Source organism: Protopterus annectens, chromosome 3.part1, assembly GCF_019279795.1.
Source record: "Protopterus annectens isolate FY-2018-M chromosome 3.part1, PAN1.0, whole genome shotgun sequence".
Taxonomy (NCBI): domain Eukaryota; kingdom Metazoa; phylum Chordata; order Ceratodontiformes; family Protopteridae; genus Protopterus; species Protopterus annectens.
The window spans coordinates 213,175,426-213,195,065 of NC_056732.1; the positions used below are offsets into that span (position 1 = coordinate 213,175,426).

General features: G+C 36.4%; 1 protein-coding gene across 1 annotated transcript in view; it reads right to left on the minus strand.

The window, feature by feature from the left end:
- Positions 1 to 19,640, minus strand: part of LOC122798067 (histone deacetylase 9-like) — a 2,531,134-nt gene that overhangs the window by 2,029,856 nt on the left and 481,638 nt on the right. Inside the window, exon 2 of the mRNA XM_044066719.1 lies at positions 8,655 to 8,747. Coding sequence (XP_043922654.1) covers positions 8,655 to 8,694 — 40 coding nt within the window. The 5' untranslated portion in view covers positions 8,695 to 8,747. The remainder of the gene's footprint in view (positions 1 to 8,654; positions 8,748 to 19,640) is intronic.

Below are 19,640 nucleotides of genomic sequence, written 5' to 3' on the forward strand. Positions count from 1 at the left end.
CATTTCAGAAGTTACAATCAAATTATGAACTATACTGTGGAGCAACATCAGAGTTTTTCGGGGGGTACAGTTGCTGACATAGCATGGAAAACGGTGCATTGTGACATGTAAAGTCCAAGAAATGGAGATGCACTGCTCAGAGTAACATAGCTAAGCGACAGCACCATCATTTACGGAAATGATATCTCATAGATTGTTTAAACTAAACAAAAGGATAGAGCAATACATCATGATTGCGCAATGCATTCAAGCATACATGCATTCACAACTAAATATGCCCCCACCCCACATACAGCAACACAATACAGCTGAATCCCAGCCGATGTAAACACCCACAACAACAGATTCCTTCATGACACTAAAATCCTTAGTCATGGCAAATGAGGCAGTTCCATTTATGAATAAACCTTTCCATGCTTGTGAGAAAGGGAGTATTAAGTGTCAATCTGCCGATAATCACAGAGGGTCTGAGTCACTCCAGCTGTATTAAGCTAGGAACTAACAAGGTTTTAGTCAGTCCTGGGAGCAACTGCTTATATTATTGCTGTGATATATTTTATATAGAAAATAAGAACTTCACCTCTACATGTACCATCTCTGTTTCAAGTACATAGGTCATAACATCAGACAACCAACATCAAACAAAAAAAAAACCTGCTATGCAGAAATCGGATAGGGTACAAATAATTATTTCTGTTGTAATTTGAAATTCCAGAGTCCATGTAATATTAAGAAAAATCAAAGGATGTCCATGATCTTTGTATGTGGGAGACCTGTAAAGAATTAAAAAAACACACACACCCCATGGACAACCCGCTCACTACAGAGCAGCAGTAACATGTACACATCAGCCACTAAATGACAGTTCTATGAAGTGGTATCAGAGCACCAGACCACAGTATATGCAATGTGTGTGTGTGTGTGTGTGTGTGTGTGTGTGTGTGTGTGTGTGTGTGTGTGTGTGTGTGTGTGTGTGTGTGTGTGTGTGTGTGTGTGTATGTATGTGTTAAGGGGTATTTCTGGCCACATTCCAGACATTGTTTTTCTGCATTATGCAAATTGCTTGATCTTGTTGGGTAATAGGTATATCTTGTTTGCATTTAAATAAAGAAGATAAATGAAGTCAGCCTCTTTGGGGTGCAAATCATTAACATGATTCATGCATGTGAACAGCACTAATGCCATGCAGACAAAATACATACATGAAATACCCCTACAACGCTGCTCATACTGTGCATTTGGGTACTATGCACACAGGTGAGCAGTTATTAGTGTTTATGTATCTCACCATTGACATGACCATGGATTAAACACAGTGTGCATAGCATAGCATAGCTACTATATATATCTGCATATAACTGCACATTATATTTAGAGCTAAACTTCTCTGTTTTTTTTTCTTGTTTTTTTAATCTGGAAATTAATTTATATAGTCACTAGGTATTGTTTGTGAGCTGGAGCACATATATTGAACACTAAACAATAAAATTATATCCAGTTCTAAAATATACAGAAATAGAATGAAAACAGATAACCAAAGAACACAGAACAAAGGGACATTAACTTGAGCAGTCAGATTTAAAAGCACAGGAGAAAACTCCCTACTTCTCAAACAGACTTTCAGAGAACTGAGGACAAAATGAGGCAAAAACACAACACAAAACTGGAGCCACTGAAAAGCTGCAAAGAACTTTACTAATGTTCTGGTACTTCGGCTAAGTGCCTTCAAAGGAATGATTTGCAACACACCATGCAGACATTTTTAAACAAACATTAATTAATTAATATAAACAAGTAATTCCATAATAAAACTTCCTTAAAGTACTAATACATTTGCAGAGTACTTATAGAATACAATACCAATGGCAACATTGTGATAAATACAAATAAATATATAAAAATGTAACTATTCAAATTAATATCTAAATTCAACCCTCTGTGTGTTAATGTCCTATAATTCAAAATAAATTTGCTTTCCAATTCCAACAATTTTAGTGCAAAATTGCCTCCACCCATCACATGCGAATTGGCCAACACACACAAAAAAAAAACTATCATCAAGTCCCCCATGTACCCTATGGAAATGATCAGCAACCAGACTCTCCAAACATTTGTTTCTAATATCCTCCAGGTGTTCCAATATTCAAAGTTTAACCATTATTTTAGTTTGAACTTTGTACCCCTTAATGGGAACACAACCACTTCCCATTATATAAACTACACCACATGATGTTAGGAAATTACATATTCCACATCCCAGGGATCCCACTTTTTATGCTATACCGAAAATCCACAAGAGTTTGAGTGAACCTCCAGGTAGACTGATAGTATCTAGTCATGTATCTTATTTAGAAAATGTAGAAATCTTGTTAAATGGTTATTTGAAAAGGTTTTTGACTACGATTCCTTCACACATTAAAAATACTGATGATTTTTGTTCAAAGGTCAAAGGTATGGAATGGAAGGAGGAATTCTACTAGGCTACAGTAGATATTAGATCTATATACACTAACATAAGGGTGAGATGGGGTTTGGAAGCTGTGGAGAAAATGTTAGGTGAAGGTCCACGTACTTTTTTTTTTTTTTGTGAAACTGTTGGAATTTGCCTTGACACACAATTATTTCACATTTAACTGAGAGATTTTTTTTCCAGAAAGAAGGTACGACAATGGGGGCGAATTTTGCCTCTTCGTATGTCATTATTTTTATGTTCCATTTTGAAAATGTGTGTATGTACCCTATGGATTTTTTTTTTCAAAATCTGTCTTGAGGTATCAACGTTACACAGATGACCTTATTTTTTTTCTGTGAAGGTGATGTAAAAGACTTTGCAGAGTTTATACAACAGTTCAATAATAATTTGGGTTAGAATTCACTTTTACAGTTAACAGGCGAACGATACAATTCTAGTATAGAGAATTGTATATAGATGGCAATAGTAGAGTACAGTTAAACCTTTTAGGAAAGTGACTGCCATAAATAATTCTTTACATGCTAGTAGTGCTCATATCCCCCATCTGCTGGACTCTTTGCTATATGATGAGTTCAAGCATATTTTTTGAACACACTTCAGAGAAGTATTTAGTTGGTGGAGAATTTAGGCAAGTGACTGATAAATTGTTACAAAGAGGAAAATTTACTAGTACTAATTTTGATAGGACTGGGATATCTAGTGGAGATGTGCTAAAAGATAAGATACTTTTTGTTACAAAATTTTCTACTTTTTCTGCCTGTGTGAAGTGACTGGTAGACAATTTTTGGCTTGTGGTTACCTTTGATGAAACAGTGGGGGAACTGTTCCCCCAAAAACAGATTTTTTCTTATGCAAGATACAACAATCTTAAGGAATTTTTGAATTCTAAGTGTGTTCACGGAGAGGATGCTAAGGCAGGCATGTTCAAATGCGGCAGATGTAAGGTTTATGCAAGGGTTAAGAACATCTCAGGTTCTAAGATTAACGGTTGGAAGTATTGTGCTGTGGATCATTTCAGCTGTTGCTTATGCAGTGTACTTTATATAATGGGATGTGGTTGTGTTCCCATTAAAGGGTATATAGGTCACACTAAAAGAATGGTTAAAGTTTGAATATTGGAACTCCTGGAGGATATTAGAAACAAATGTTTGGAGAGTCTGGTTGCTGATCGTTTCCATGGGGTACATGGGGTCTTGATGATAGTGTTTTTTTTTTTTTTTTTATATTGGCCAATTCGCATTTGATGGGTGGAGGCAATTTTGCACTAAAATTGTTGGAACTTGAAAGTAGATTTATTTTGAATTATAGGACATTAACACCCAGAGGGTTGCATTTAGATATTCATTTTAATATTTTAATTTTTATATATTTATTTGTATTTATGACGTTGCTGCCATTGGTATTGCATTTATAATATAAGTTGTTCGCATCTCTGCAAATGTGTTAGCACTTTAAGGATGTTTTATTATGTAATTACTTAATTGTTCATATTAATTAATTAATGTTTGTTTAAAAATGTCTGCATGGTGTGTTGTAAATCATTCATCTGTAGGCACTGAGCCAAGGTACCAGAACATCAGTAAAGTTCTTTGCAGCTTTTCAGTGGCTCTGGTTTTGTGTTGTTTTTTTGGTTTTGCTAGTTCTTTGTGTGTATTATGACAAAAAGAGGCACACAGAATTCCCACAGTACTAAAAGGGAAAAGCAGGTGCTATTGGATCTATATACACAAACGCATACATACAGTATATTTACGCAAAATTATGCACATAGTTTATCAGAGAAGGGTAAGGTTATAAGCTATTAATGAACCTCATCCCATAGTCTCGAGGAGGATTCCCTAAAAACTGCATGACTCAAAGCAAATCAGTTAACCAAATAATGTTTCTGATTCAATCCTGAAAACATACTTGTACCCAGTGGGCTTATCAGTTAAACCAATTAATAATGTAAATGAACAAAACAAAAACAAAAGCAAATGTACGTGCAGCTGCGTAACATTTGTGCACAAGCAAATACAAATTTAAAGACACCTGTGTAATGCATGCACACACACACACACACACACACACACACACACACACACACACACACACACACACACACACACAATCTCTTAGTAAGTGCACACATTAACAAAAGACCACATATTTAAACACACGTGTAAGCACCTGCAGGCACACACACACACACACACACACACACACACACACACACACACACACACACACACACACACACACAGACATAAAATAATATGCAAACATACTGCTAAATACCTGTGCAACACAACATATATCCACAAATACATATGTGTGTGTAACACATGCACACACAAACACAGATCCACACATATCTGGGTAACCTACACAAACACATATTCAAACATACCTTTGTGACAAGACATTTTCACACATTCATGTAACATAAATACGTATGTATGACATACAGACGCAAGGTATACACACACTCTATAGCACACATGCACACATACATGCACAGCAAAACCTTGCTGTCTAGTTGTTCCGTGAGGTTACTAAATGCAAAGCAAGAAATATTAAGATACAAATCTGAGTATCACAGTCATTTACTGAAAAAATAGAAAGTGTTTTGTCAGTATGCAATACTTCACACATAGGCAATTATACAGTCTCAAACACATCCTGATAAATCATACACAATATTCACACTCCTTTATAACACTAACTCAGACATGTTTACAAACACACACACACACACACACACACACACACACACACACACGCACGCACGCACACACACACACACATATGGTACCAAAAAGAAAGAAGAACTAAATAATACATTTGAAAGCAATACCTGCAGTTATTAAAAACACTTATGACTGCTCACTAGAGTTTTAACTACAAAAATCATAGTAACTAGAGGGAAGATGGAAAAGCATTGTGCTTAGATACAAATATAATTGCCACAGAATCCTGAATTAAAAAATAAAAAAGTCAAAGTTTATGAAATAAATGCAATAAAACATTATATAGTCTAAGATAAAATTGTAAGACTGACAGAATTAAGTGACCACATAAAAATTCAACACAGCCAAAAAGTGTACATGAAATATTGTAAAATAAACACAGACAGAGTCAGAATTGTGTGACAGCCTAATATTTACTGCATTGTAGTTGAATTTTCAGTGGTCAGATGTTGCACATTGGTGTTTGACAAAATCCTATCAGTATTTTCAAACCACAAAAACTGTAGTATAGAAACTGTTCTGAAGTGTTATTTATGGATGTGTAAGGTTAATGCTCACACAAAAGTGCACTTTTTGTAGATACATAATACATTTTTATTGAGCTTTTTATTCACTAAATGCTTTGATGTCATTAATCTTTTGCTATTCAGTGACACGTGTAAAATGACTGTACCCATAACTATACAGCTAATAGATAAGGGCCACAAAACCATTGACATTTAAGCCAAGTTCATACATGCCGGGTGTCATGTGAAATGAAAAATTTTAATTCACATTTAAAGGCAGTTCTGTTCCTAAACATCTTAAATCAAATGTACAACTTAACAATAACCGAAGCACAATTGTGTGGATTCTTTGCCAAAAATACCTGCAGATTTTACTGAAATCAAAAGTAATGCAAAATTAAGTTTTGCCAGTTACAGTACCCAGAGTGTGACAAGTGAACACAAAAAAAGGCTGATTTTGTAGAAAATGCATTTGTTTGGTAACAAAAATGTACCATGTTATTGAAGCAGAAACTATACTTCATGAGCGGTACATTATATGAAATGTGCACTGCTCACCAAATTATTGAGTATCCTTCTTTCTGTTTGTTGGGGAAGGTCCTAAAGTTTACATTTCGGACTGCAGTCCAAAGTGAATTCCCTTTTGTTGTCACCAGAATACCAAAACCAAACCACATCCATTTGGAATAATTGCATGAGTGGGATAATATAAATAAGTTTAATATAGTAAATATTTAACTATTCACTTTGTTAAATAGCCATTTAATAACTGTATTTTGTTGTTGCACAAGTTCATGATTGGTCATCCAATTACGTCAGATTGACATTTGTCTATATAGATGTGGTTGCTCCATTGTTTTTGATTATACTGAAGAAAGTCATCACTGAAAATGGTATATTTTGTTTTGTGATTGATATTTATCTGCAATAAATAGTTCCACTGCACATGTGCATGTGGATGTGGATTCTGTTGGAGAGGTGCTGATTGGTTTCAATTCAGTAGGATATTTGACATTAGTTCTGACATTTAAAAAATATATATATTCTTCACTGACACTGGATGCTAACATAAATCAAAACCTAATTTAATGGCTAGTCAGTAGTGTCAGTTGTACAATATATAATATAATAAAAGGCATGGATAACCTGACTACTACTGGTAAAATGTGGCCATGAATTACTGGCCCAAGTCCAGACCATGTACTGCACCAGTTCGATAGATTTTGAACAGCATATATCTGAACTAAAGTTAAACAACCAACATGTCTAAAAATTGTTAAACTAGTGTTATGTATTAATGAGCATCTGTAATATTAATGAGAAGATGTAAAGTCACATCAAAGTGCCAGAAGGTAAATGCTGATTACAACAGCACTCAGAGCCAAGCAGGTAAATCGTGTATTCAATAGTAAATATAAAAACCCATTTTCTAAACATATTGTCAGTAACAAGAACAGCTAGAGAATCTGAAAAATGGGGGATGGAAATGAGCCCATGACTAAATCACTAAAAATTTTCATAAGCGCCAACAGTTACCAGAAGGTTTCACAACCTGCATTGCCCTCCTGATCATCTCTGAGGTTGCTGTACCTTGGGCAAAAGGGAATTCCCTTTCCTGATCCCCTGTGCACACCAAATAATTGTGTGTTTAGGCACAGCTGGTCACTGCGGTCACTACACCAGATGTGACCTAATTTAAGACTTTTTTTATGTTTTGGTTCAGTGTAAAAGCCAGACAGATTTATTAACAAAACTGTAGAGCACGCAGATTGAGAATCGTAACCTGGAGGGATACTGCTGACATGCACAAAATTACTGCATTTACCTAGGTAATTCAGTTTAAAATGGAACCTGTTTCTGTGCTTAGACTTTTATAAATGAAACGTTACTAATATAAAGAACTGTAAAGAGTGGGCATACTTGTAAGAAAAATAAAAAAACTGTGAGCGTAACTGCAATGAATTCAATTAGCTGGACTGCACACATGCAAAATGCTATCTTGATATACATGCAGATAAACAGATATCACAAAAATGAAAGCAAACTGATTAGCAGATTGCTGAAGTACCACAATGCAAATAGAGTTAGACAAAGACCCACAATGGAAACAGTGCTAGCTGGAGAACTACTGTGTGAAAATTGCTACCTGCATCATGTAAAAGCAATTAGTTGGAGTACCACAAAGTTAAAATTAGCTAGAGTAAGTAAAGGTCTTACTGCAGTTTAACAGTGTAATCAAAGCTAGCGTGAGTACCACTCTCTAAATATATAGTTGTGAGTAGAAGGCAGATAAACAAAATAATGGCCAGTGCCAGGTTTTCTTTTTTCACAACTATAGTAAAAGCTACTTTATGCTCCATTATAAAACACAATCACGACTAGGTCTACACTGCACAGAAATGGTGACTCTGTGTGCTGTTATCATAAATAATGATAAACACAATCTATAAATAGTTTGCTGTAAGGTTTGATTCTCACAAAAATAGAAAATGTATTTTACAAGGTGGCATCATTTGAACTTTAGGGTTTGTGGACTTCCTTTTTCTTAAAATCACATAACAGTTTCTACTTATAGAAATAAATTGTTTTCCGTGCATAAAGTGCATGCATTCTGTTTCTTGAGACAATGTAAATGAAGCAATTTCAGTACATTTGAATAATGACTAATTATAAATAGCAACAATGATATCACCATGCAGCCATGTGACTACACAAAATACATCTTTTGGCATCCCAGTGGAAGAGCAGTTTCATGCTGGGTACCGTAAGTGTTAACAGTCTAATACTTTTATATACTTTGCATAATACCAACAATTAGACCACCCAAAATGCTTCAATCCTTTCAAAAGAAATGCAAGTGTCCATGTATTTCAAATCAGCATGTTCTTATTAATCATGGCTTCTCTCTGGATACATTATTGGATGAATACAGCATATAAAACTTACCATTCCTGGAATCCATTCCCTGCTCCGCTGCTCTTCTCATTTGAAATGAGAGTGGGTTTTATTGCACTGCAGGTATTTCCTGGGTTTAAAGTACTGAAAAAACAACAAAGAAAGGAAGTGGTCAGACAAGCTGCCTGCTTTGTCACTGCTTAGAACTACTAGAAGCACCTGACGTAGACACCATTCAGCTTTAAAGCACATTTCTCTGTTTTTGGCTCGGTGGTCAGACCACACTAATGACACAACAACTGTTCTTTGTTCTTACCAGTGCAGGGTTCCTTCAGGCAGTTAGAATATGGGGTCTCAGTGCCCCCTGAATTTGTTCTTATGGGCTATATATTCGCAACTCATTCGGGTTGCATGTTTTTTCCTAATCAAAGAGTTTGCTCCTTCTCGCTTTGGACCACCTCACACTCTCAGCCTCAGTGTGAGGGTATACTTATATATTTACAACTGACTACGGTGGGATTGTCACATAAAATATGGCTAAAATCAAAAAAGAAATAACACAATATGTAACATAAAATAATTTCTTTACATATGTCCATTTAGTGAGTGGTTGATATAATCTCTTTGTTTCTTGAAATGGAAGAAAAAAATATATTGCAGATACCACACACAATCAGTAACATTCCACTTTATATTAACAGTGGCTAGTTTAGTTATATGTAAAATTCATTGGCAAAGATGTTCTGAAGGATAGATGAGCTGCTCCCTGCTCTGCATCCCATAAATTTACTAAATTATTGGCAGTCAGCTTGACTAGCAGTCCCTCAGTTACTTGCATCATTTTGAATGCAGCAAAAACTGCAGTCGGACTGGTCTATCAACTGCTCTCCAGAAGATGCGGAAACTTTGTTTGACTTATTCTACCCCTAAATGGGGCTCCCAGCCAATGGAAGAGTGAGCATTACTTTCCCAGCACTGTGAAAGTAGCATAAGAGATATACTACTACATAAAGTAATGGGATAATAGAGTGAGACAAGTTTTTTATCTTCTAGTCTATTTGTAAAATTAATATGAAGCAGTATCTACTTCAATCACCATTTGCTCAAACACATCTAGTTGTCCCACACCCTCCTGAGGGTCCTATACAATCATCCTACCGCCAAACACACTCAGGCAGCCTCTTCCAAAGTTCTTCAGCCGTCTCTGTGAAAAATTACTTCCTTAGATTTAGGCTGAAGCAAGCTATACTCAAGCTGCAAGTGATACTCCCTTTTCTGCCCTTACAAGCTTCAGCCTCAGTATAACTTTTTACATTGCCTGTGTGGTATGTAGCAGACCCATAACAACTAACTTCTTTCATTGTTTCCAGGCAGTATACATTTCTTGACTGCAATCACATACTGTACTCCTTCTGCCCCATCCACTTAATGATCCCCATGGCCTTTGTTTAGACGCTTTCTAATTGTTTTACATTTTTTCCATGTAGGGCTTCCATAACTGCACACATTACTGTAGATGTAGCCCCAGGTAGCTGCAAAAGACTAAGAGTATAACCTCACTATTCCTAGCATTCAATTGCAATAATATACAGAATAACACCCTAGTGGCTGTATCTTCTGTTTGATGGTCCAAAGTCTGTAGGATGATTACTGCAAAGTCATTGCTGGCCACTCTGTCCCCTAAGATTCTGTCCTCTGTTCTCCATGTGATATTTTTGTCCCTCCAGCAGTGCCCCCACCATTGGTGTAACATGTAAAAAAGTTATTCCTATTAGTAATTCCTTGTATCATACTTGAACAGAATATACTGACATGCATAGGCCCTAGAACTGACCACTGAGGAACTATATTGCTCACTTTCGTAACTCCCGATTGCTTCTCCAGACCATCACTCTCCAAGTTATTTCCCTTAGTGCTTCTCTATCCCACTTCCTAACTTTTTGTCCAATTAATACATGATTCTCAGGCCTGTTGTCATATTATATTATATTACACAAGCTTCAGTGGCTACTGAGATAAAGGCCTGAATGAAATTGAGGTAGACTATACCCAGTGTCTCTCCCTCTTCTGGAATGTTGTCAACCAACCACAGAATTTCAGGTTTGCTTGCAATGAAGAAGTCTTGCTGGTTTGAGCTCTGGAACTAGTTATTGTTTATATTTAGAGAGGCCATCAGCTTATGATAGTTTCTATTTAGTTAACTAACACCACTGTAAGACTATTTTGTCTATAGTTGCCCGGAATGGATGGAATGGTCCTGTGACTTGCCCCCCACCGCCCCAACACCACCTCCCATATGCATCAGGGCACATTTTCTGGAACTTTTGTACTAAGTAAACACGTGAGATTCTGATAGGGTAATAAATAAATACATTTGACTGATTTCCCATTTGGGTCCTGAGTTTTTCTTTCTTAACCCTTTATTTCACTATTACTCCACCTGTTCACTTATTCCCTTTACTCTTTCTGCCCACCTCACAGCATAGTTCCCTGGTTCTTTTTCTTCTCTGAACACTGATGTGAAGAACTCATTAAATACCTCAGTTATGCTTTTACTATCCCTACTATTCCTGCACAACATGCCATTAGGTCAGTGTTTCACTTCATCTCTTAGGTTCATTTAAAGATCTCCCTCCCTCCTCAATTAACATTCTTAGGTAGCCAGGACAGTGGCATAGAGGGATAAAGCCCTTATTATGACCCAAGTTAGCCCAAGACTGATTAGTACCTTGGGTGTCTGAGAGTGTCAACAGGATGGATGGACACATGTTCACATGGAAGGAAGTATCATGCAGGATGTCTTTCTGCTAGGGCTCTGGAGGAATCTGCAGCTCAGAGAGATAGCGCCAGGCTGGTAGGGGTGGGAAGTCATAGCATGCGTGGATGTTACTATGACCTCAGGGGCAGAAAACATGCTCATGCTATTCCCCATTACCCACCAAACCTGACAAAGTCATCAGAGCATGTTGGAGTGGGAATTAGGGCAAAGAAAAACACTGTATGCCACAGAAGGACAGACTCTGCCTTCCCCATCTCGCTCCATTAGCCTGTTCATGGAGAAGGAGGACTCCATGTTCAGATACTGTCCCTGTAGGGAAACCATCACACTGCAGATCACACTAGGGAGCTGCCAGGATGGGACCTGTGGAGATCAGGACTATAGGGGCAGGAAGGGCCTGAAGTCAGTGGCAGGGACCAAGAATAACCCCCAAAAATGAATACCAGTTTAGTTGCATCTTTCTACATCACTATATAAGCCTGCTTCAGTTTCTTCTCATATTCCCATCTATATTCCTGAGTACGTTCCTACATTTCTAGTTCACACACATTTAATGTTGAGCTGTCATACATGCTTATGGATACAGATACAATTATTAGGATATTGCTTCTGAACTGTAATTGCATATTGTTCAGTCTTAGACATCCTTCTCATCTCCTTGTTCCTTAGACATGTTATTTTTCTCCATGTTGATAGCCCTACTGTTATCAGCCATCTGGTCTGTCATGGTCCACTTAAAGTTTGTCAGACAAAACAATAGTCACTGCTTCCAAGGACAGATCTAATGTCCACATCGTGAGCTTCACCAGAACTGATGAAAATTACATGTAGAACATTAATCAATATGGTGTGGTCTTGTATAAATCAAGAAATGCTTCCTGTTTCAAAACTTCTAACAAGTGTCTTTCCCTTTCTACCATGGAAAGAAGAACTAATTACCCAATGTCTGGGTGACTGACTTATAACCAACACCACCAGTTTCTTTTTTTCTATCCCAGTGTATGAATCTTAAAAACTTGGGTGTTATTATTTGATCTTCCACTGACTCACAATTGCTCCATCATGAGTTAGACCGTGTTAACAGCAGGTGATAGAACAATGGTCACAAATTAAATGTGAAAAAATGAAGAATAATTCATTTTGGAAGGCATAAAAAAAATCACTTTACAGGCAAGACATGTAAGGGATCTAGGCACTCTTGTTGGTAATTCCTTATCCTTTGACCATCATGTCCCCACATTAGTTCGAAAAGCCTTCAGACAAACTCATCAAATTTCCAAAAATACTATTTCCAGATATAGAGAAGTATTAATGCTCTTTTACTCATATATCATCAGACCCATTATTGAATATAATGAACCTTTTGGCATGTATTTGTCTAACTATATCAATAATGTGTGAAACCTCAAAAATCTTAATTGTCAGTCGCTTATAGAATCTTGCTTGGAGATCTTCTGCTTAGCCATTTGAGCCATAAAAGATCCAGCCCTCTGCGACTTCTTATTCCTCCACAGAACAAATGGTACTTCAAATACCTGGTTAAAGGAACTAAAAACAACAAGTAAATAACACACCCTGGCATCATAGATTCATATCCCAAAATATCCTAACCTCTGGAATATACTTCTTCTGTGAGCTAAGCAGAATAGCACCCTTGCCACGTTCAAGATAAATGTAGATAATTGGATAGGCAGCCTCAAATCCTCCCTGGCCCACCTTGTCTGGCCATCCATGAGGTTGGAGGAAACTTTTCAATATGCTTTTTTTGCTACACTTGTAATGGTCGGCATACTGATTGCCTGGTGCTTACCTATGAACTTATGAACTGACTGTCTTCTTCCACTGTCTATATGGAATGTAAAACAAGATGTCCCACCGCAAGATTTGTAAGATGGTTATTTCATCTGCCAACTGTTTAGCTGTCGTGTGCTTTGCACGTATCTTCCTCCCCATTCAATTCTGCCTTGCTGCTTCTTATCACCAACTTTCCCTTCTGTAAACCGCCATGTTGCCTCGTCCTCTTTTTCCCTTAGTGTTTGAGAGCACAACAGACTGGGACAACAGTGTCCAGTCATGCTTATCTACTGAGCAAGTTTCACTAGTATCAACAGTGTCTTATGTTGTCAGACACCAGGATGACCTAAAAGTAAGCCATCCTTTCCCAGACTTAGCACTGAAGAGGGCTGAATTTCAATTCCCTTTTTGTTCCTTTGCTACCGCCGATCCTATACTGCCTGTGTGAAAATATTTTGTGCTCACTTTTCTGCTTCCATCAATCATTGTCTCATTTCCCCATCTGCACTTCATCAGTCCCCTCTCAGTGTCACTCACCACATTGCCTTCTCCCCTTCATTATAGATTAATGACACCATTATATAATTCCCCTCAACCAGTCCAAAAAAATCCCTCTGCTACTGTTACGTAAATTGATCTGCTCATTGTTTGTTGATGTAAATGTAAGTGCAGGTAATGCCTCAGAAAATACAAAGGTTTAGCACAGTTCAGTATACGCCTCTTCCTTCATTCATTTACCACCTGCATTGCCTATATATATCATCTGTACCCTCACTTTATCTGACTATTCTTTGCTTAATAAAGGGCTCACCTTTATTCCTTCACAAGACAGCAGACTGAGTGAACTAATAGCTGACTTGAGAATTTTTGGACGTTTAGTATCCTTAAAATTGTTTTTCTTTAATAAATGGGATACGAAAGAGAAATCTTTAGATTATTGTTTTAAACGTAAGAGCACTTTCTCACCTGTATTACCAGCACAACTGGAATGTTTTATTAAATTATGTGAACAAGATTTTTATAAATACTTTTTGCAAGGTAAACGGAAATGTTTATATTTTAACATTACCGATGGTGAATGGCGTTCATTGCAGAGTTTATGCAGCAACACTGAGCTGACTATTAAGCCAGCAGATAAGGGGGGTGGGATTGTCTTACTCAATACTATAGATTACAATGAAACAATGTGTTTAATGCTTGAAGAAGCAACTACATATAGTGAGATTAATGGTAATACATTAATTGAGATTATTAGGAATATTCATGAAGTGATTTATGATCTGCTTATGTGCAGACAAATTAGCCATGAGTTGTATGAATACTTCCTAGTTGAACAACCTTTAATTCCTTATATTAAAGGATTACCCAAAGTCCATAAGGAGGTTTTTCCATTATCCATGCACCCTATAGTGGCGGGTGAAGGGTGAGCCACTGAAACAATATCTGTATATTTAGAGAAGGTCTTAAATCCTTTAGTTAGGGATATTTCAACTGTACTAAGAGACACTTACCAATTAATTGACACTTTAGAACAGTTTTCTATCAATGGGATTATAAACACCTATTTACTTGTTACTCTTGATGTGAAGAACCTGTTTACTTCGATCCCTAATGACTATGGTATCGAAGCAATCAGGGAGTTGTTGAATCATAATATCAACGTTAGTAATGATCAACAAATACTTATATGTACCTTGCTAGATATTGTCCTCTCTAATAATGTATTTATGTTCAGTGATAAGCTATACTTACAGAAATGGGGTGTTGCTATGGGCACCCCATGTGCTAATACATATGCTAATCTTGTAGTATACCACTGGGAGAAAATTATCTTTTTAACAGCATATACTATGAGAACATTTTGCTGTATAGGAGATTTGTGGATGATATACTGATATTTTGGAATGGGACTATAGAAGAAGTTAGGGAGTTTATTGCCTACTTAGAATCGACTACCAATTTCTTAAGATTTACTATGGAATATTGCAGCTCCACTATTGATTTTTTAGACATTACTATCAATTTAGATGGACGAGGTTATATTTTAACATCCCTTTTTAGGAAACCGTGCTGGAAGAATACGTTACTTCAATATGATAGTATGCATCAGCGGTTTGTTTTTCCTAACATAGTCAAAAGTCAGTTTATCAGATTAACTAGACTGTGCAAAGAGATTAATATACTAAATGAACAAGCTGATGTTATGGAGTATCTTTTTATAGAAAGAGGATATAATAGAGATATGGTGAAAGATATAAGAACTTCAGTTCTTAAAGAACATTATAACATGGATAAGAAAGGGCACACTAGGCATAAGGGCCCTTTGTATAATAATGATAATTATAACACGAAAAATATGAGAGTGACGTTTACCACTAGGTTCACTAATGATAATAAGGAAATTGTAAGAATTATACAGAGGAACTGGCATATTTTGACAATAGATTTTTCTATCGTCAAAATAGTAGGTGAAACACCAAAATTTACCTATAAAAACAGCAAAAACTTGAAAAGGTTACTATGTATGGATCATGGACAGTATGTCAATAAACAGCATCTTGAACATAACGAGAGGGTAGGTACATATCCCTGCAGTAAGTGTAACATGTGTAAAATGATTGTTGATACACAGGTATATATACATCCTGCTATGGAATATGTTTTTAAACCCAGTTTTTTGCTTCATGTAATAGCACTAACCTTGTTTATTTAGCCTCTTGTATACAATGCCAAGCATTTTATGTTGGCATGACAACAAGAAGGCTTAAGGATAGAGTCTATAACCATTTATATGAAATTAGAAAGTCTAATCAACAGAATGCTTTAGCTAGACACATTATGTCGAATGAGGGACATGATTTTAGATTTAGAGTGTTGCAACTAGTAACCCCCAATAAGAGGGGGGGTAACAATATGAACCATTTGGAGTTAGTGGAATTCCAATGGATCTTTAAGTTACAAGCGCATCAGGCGCCTGGTCTTAACCAATCCATAACCATTAAGCCTATACTTGAAGCACGCAGTAATAAATGATGCCACATTTCATATGTTCTTTATATTATTCATCAATATATTTTTATATTTTTATTATTATGGAACCTTGGAACAAATATTTATTTATTATTATTAATTTTTAGAATTTACTAATATGCTTTAGTTTATGCTTTATTATGACTTTAGTGACAGAGTTTTATAGTAAGTCATTTATGTGATGTACAGGCTCTGTTTATATGTCCTATATTAGAGATGCATATGTCTTTTGGGTTTTGTATTTTAAGCTATGTATCATTATGGTTTATAAATGCCTATCTTGCAAAATGTTTTTTACACTTCATTTGTAAGATTAACATGCTTACAGACTTACTGCGGTGATAGAAATGTTTATGAATTGTTAGTGTGCTTGAGCATTTGTTGATGCGTAGCATTTCTGTAAATTTGTAACTGTGATTAGAGTGTAGGGTAATTACTGAGTGCAGTCAGGTAATTGTGATTTTAAACAATTGATTTATTGATCAATTACTTTGTTGATATGAAAGGATTATACCTTTTGTATAAAAGGAAGTTTTAAATGTAAATTTGTAACTGTGATTAGAGTGTAGGGTAATTACTGAGTGCAGTCAGGTAATTGTGATTTTAAACAATTGATTTATTGATCAATTACTTTGTTGATATGAAAGGATTATACCTTTTGTATAAAAGGAAGTTTTAAATGGAAGTATTTTAAGATCTGATGAAGCGTACCTGTTAGTACGCGAAAGCGCTCATCTTTTTTGCTTTTTATTTGTATTTTTATTTGTATTTTAATAAATGTCGTAGAATCCTACAGTTTAGTTTATTGGATGACCGTGGTGGTATCTACTCGTATTCATCATTACTGATATTATTACAGCCTGCTTGGTTTGAGTTGACAAGTGAACCTTCAGATATTTAGCGGCACCTATTTTTCTAGCATCATCTGTACCCACAAGTATAACAGCATATAGCAATTTTATACTCAAGTTAGCTTCCAGGTTATGTTCCTTACCTACCTTTAGTCCAGGAACATCTCTCTTTCTGACTATATTCTGCAGTAAAATACATCTCCACATCCAAAAGTACTAGTAGTGTCTACTGAAAAATAATCACTCCCTTTACTCCTATGCCATCTAGTAAATCCAACATACTAATATAATGCCTAACTCTCTCTCAACTCTCTTGGCCAAAATACCCCAAAATATTCACATCACACTCCTGCTCTAATAATCTACCACACCCATAGCTATTTATTTTTGCATCTTCTTCTAATTCCCTTTTGGCTATTCCTGCCCCTCCAACCCAGCAACGCAACCCCTCTCACCCACAATTTTCACTTCCCCTTCCTCATCATAAGTCCTTTATTGTACCACTCCTTTTTTATTCTGATACAAAACTATTACAACTGCACCTCTTTATCATTGATACTACGTGTCTCCATTCCGTCAGATATGTCATTCCTTACCCAGACTATCTCTAGTGTTCTTACCAGTCTCACCGTTATTCACTAAAACCTGCACTCACTGCTTGCGGTTATATTTCTGTTCACACCATAATCCATCCCTGACTTATCCTTTTCATATCAAATGTTTATCCCCCACTATACTTACTAAACTCTTCTCTTCCCATCTCCTCTTTCTCCTCACACATGACCGCCTCCTGACTACTTACTCTGATGCATATCCTAAAACCAGATCTAAGGTCCTTGATAGCCTGCTGTAGCTTCCTAACTTGATTCCTGCAGGTCATTCATTTTTTGTTCACATATTACCACCGCCAGTCAAAAACTGGTTTAATCAGACTCCTGGGCCAGAAGTAGAGTACCTCATCCATATATCCCGATAATGTTTACACCCACCTATACAGTCTAGGCACAATACATTTCTACTCTCATAAAAAAAAATTCAACACCAGAAATTGCTCCCTTTGAGGAATAATCACTTCCTGCTTTCCCGCAGTTACCTGCTCATATCACAAACATGATCACTTAAAAGCTGATTACTTAACTGAAGAAAACACTTAACCACAGAACTTGGCTTGATAAAACAGTTTCACTTCTTTCTGACACACTGTTTTCTTTTTCAAAGCCCGTCTCCCTGTCTCTGTTTATTTTTCTCTATGGTAAGTACTGTGAACAAAGTTCAGTACTGCTATTAATAGTTTGGTATACTACTCTCTGATCCCCTCCATTAATGGATAAATAATCCAGTCTGTTTCATGAATACACCAAGGTTACTACTACTACATAAAGCAAAAAAGCTCCATCACAATGCAGTTACCTCAACTTTCATTAACTGTTAAAAATTTAAACCAGGTGGTAAGGGGATGGTGTGAGTCAAAGTACTTTTTTTCCTACTGATCATCACTCCTACATACAACACTTTCAAAAAGCATTTAAAATCCAGGAAATAAATGGGTTCCTATTGCGTTATCGAATTGCTGAAACATCGAACCTAAAAACATCGAACACAAATGTTCGAAGTTTCAGCAATTTGAATTAAAAAAAAAAAAAAAAAAATAAACAGCTCTGCACCCTCTACGTGTGGGGCTGTGCCACCCACACCCCCGCTATTTAAATATACCAACTCCGAGATTGCACTACAATGCAGTAAAGGGAAATATTCCCTTTCCGTACTGTAGTGCAATCTCAGAGTTGCTATATTTAAAGAGTGGGGGGTGTGGGGGGTACAGGGGGGCTTGCCCCCTGCTTACGACAGTTACTTTCTGTCCGTTGTTTTTTTTTTTTTTTTTTTGTGTTCGAAATTATAAAACTTTGAACATACAAGTTCGATCTTGTAGTGTTCGAAGTTTTATACTTTCGATCATGAAAATTGGAACCAGAAATAAATAGTTTTTCATTCCTGGCATGTAAAGCTGTATCTCATTTATGTATAGGTTCCTTATGTAATCACATCTAGTCTGGTTAAGTACATGACAACTTGCCTTACTAGACATATTACACAAGACGTAGCACTTTATTACTTACGTAGGCTACTTTCCATAACTCAGTATTCTCAGTTTACAGGCTCTTATTTCCCCCGTTTGTTCCAACCCCATTTAATTGGATGTATCTTTTTCATGTGTTTGTTTCTTTGGGATAAGATGGTAACTTAGAAGGCAGTTTATTAAGCTGTTTGTACAAATTCAGGTTCTGCACCTGTATGATCTATAATAACACTAGGCTCACTAGTCTGGACTAGAACACTGTTGTGCTCAGCTGTTTATATGACATTCAGTCTATACATATTTTGATTATCTTTCAGTTAGTTGCTGCTTTCTGATTCAGATGTTTAATGAAAAAATATTAATTTTGCCTGGAAGATGTGTTTTGCTTCATCAGAGCAGAATGGAATGGAGCACCATACTTTTCATCTGATTTTTTTCAGATTCTGCCTTGTATCCCGTTGAGTGTTCTTTAACAAGGTTCTTCAACTTGCTGTCCATTTTACCTT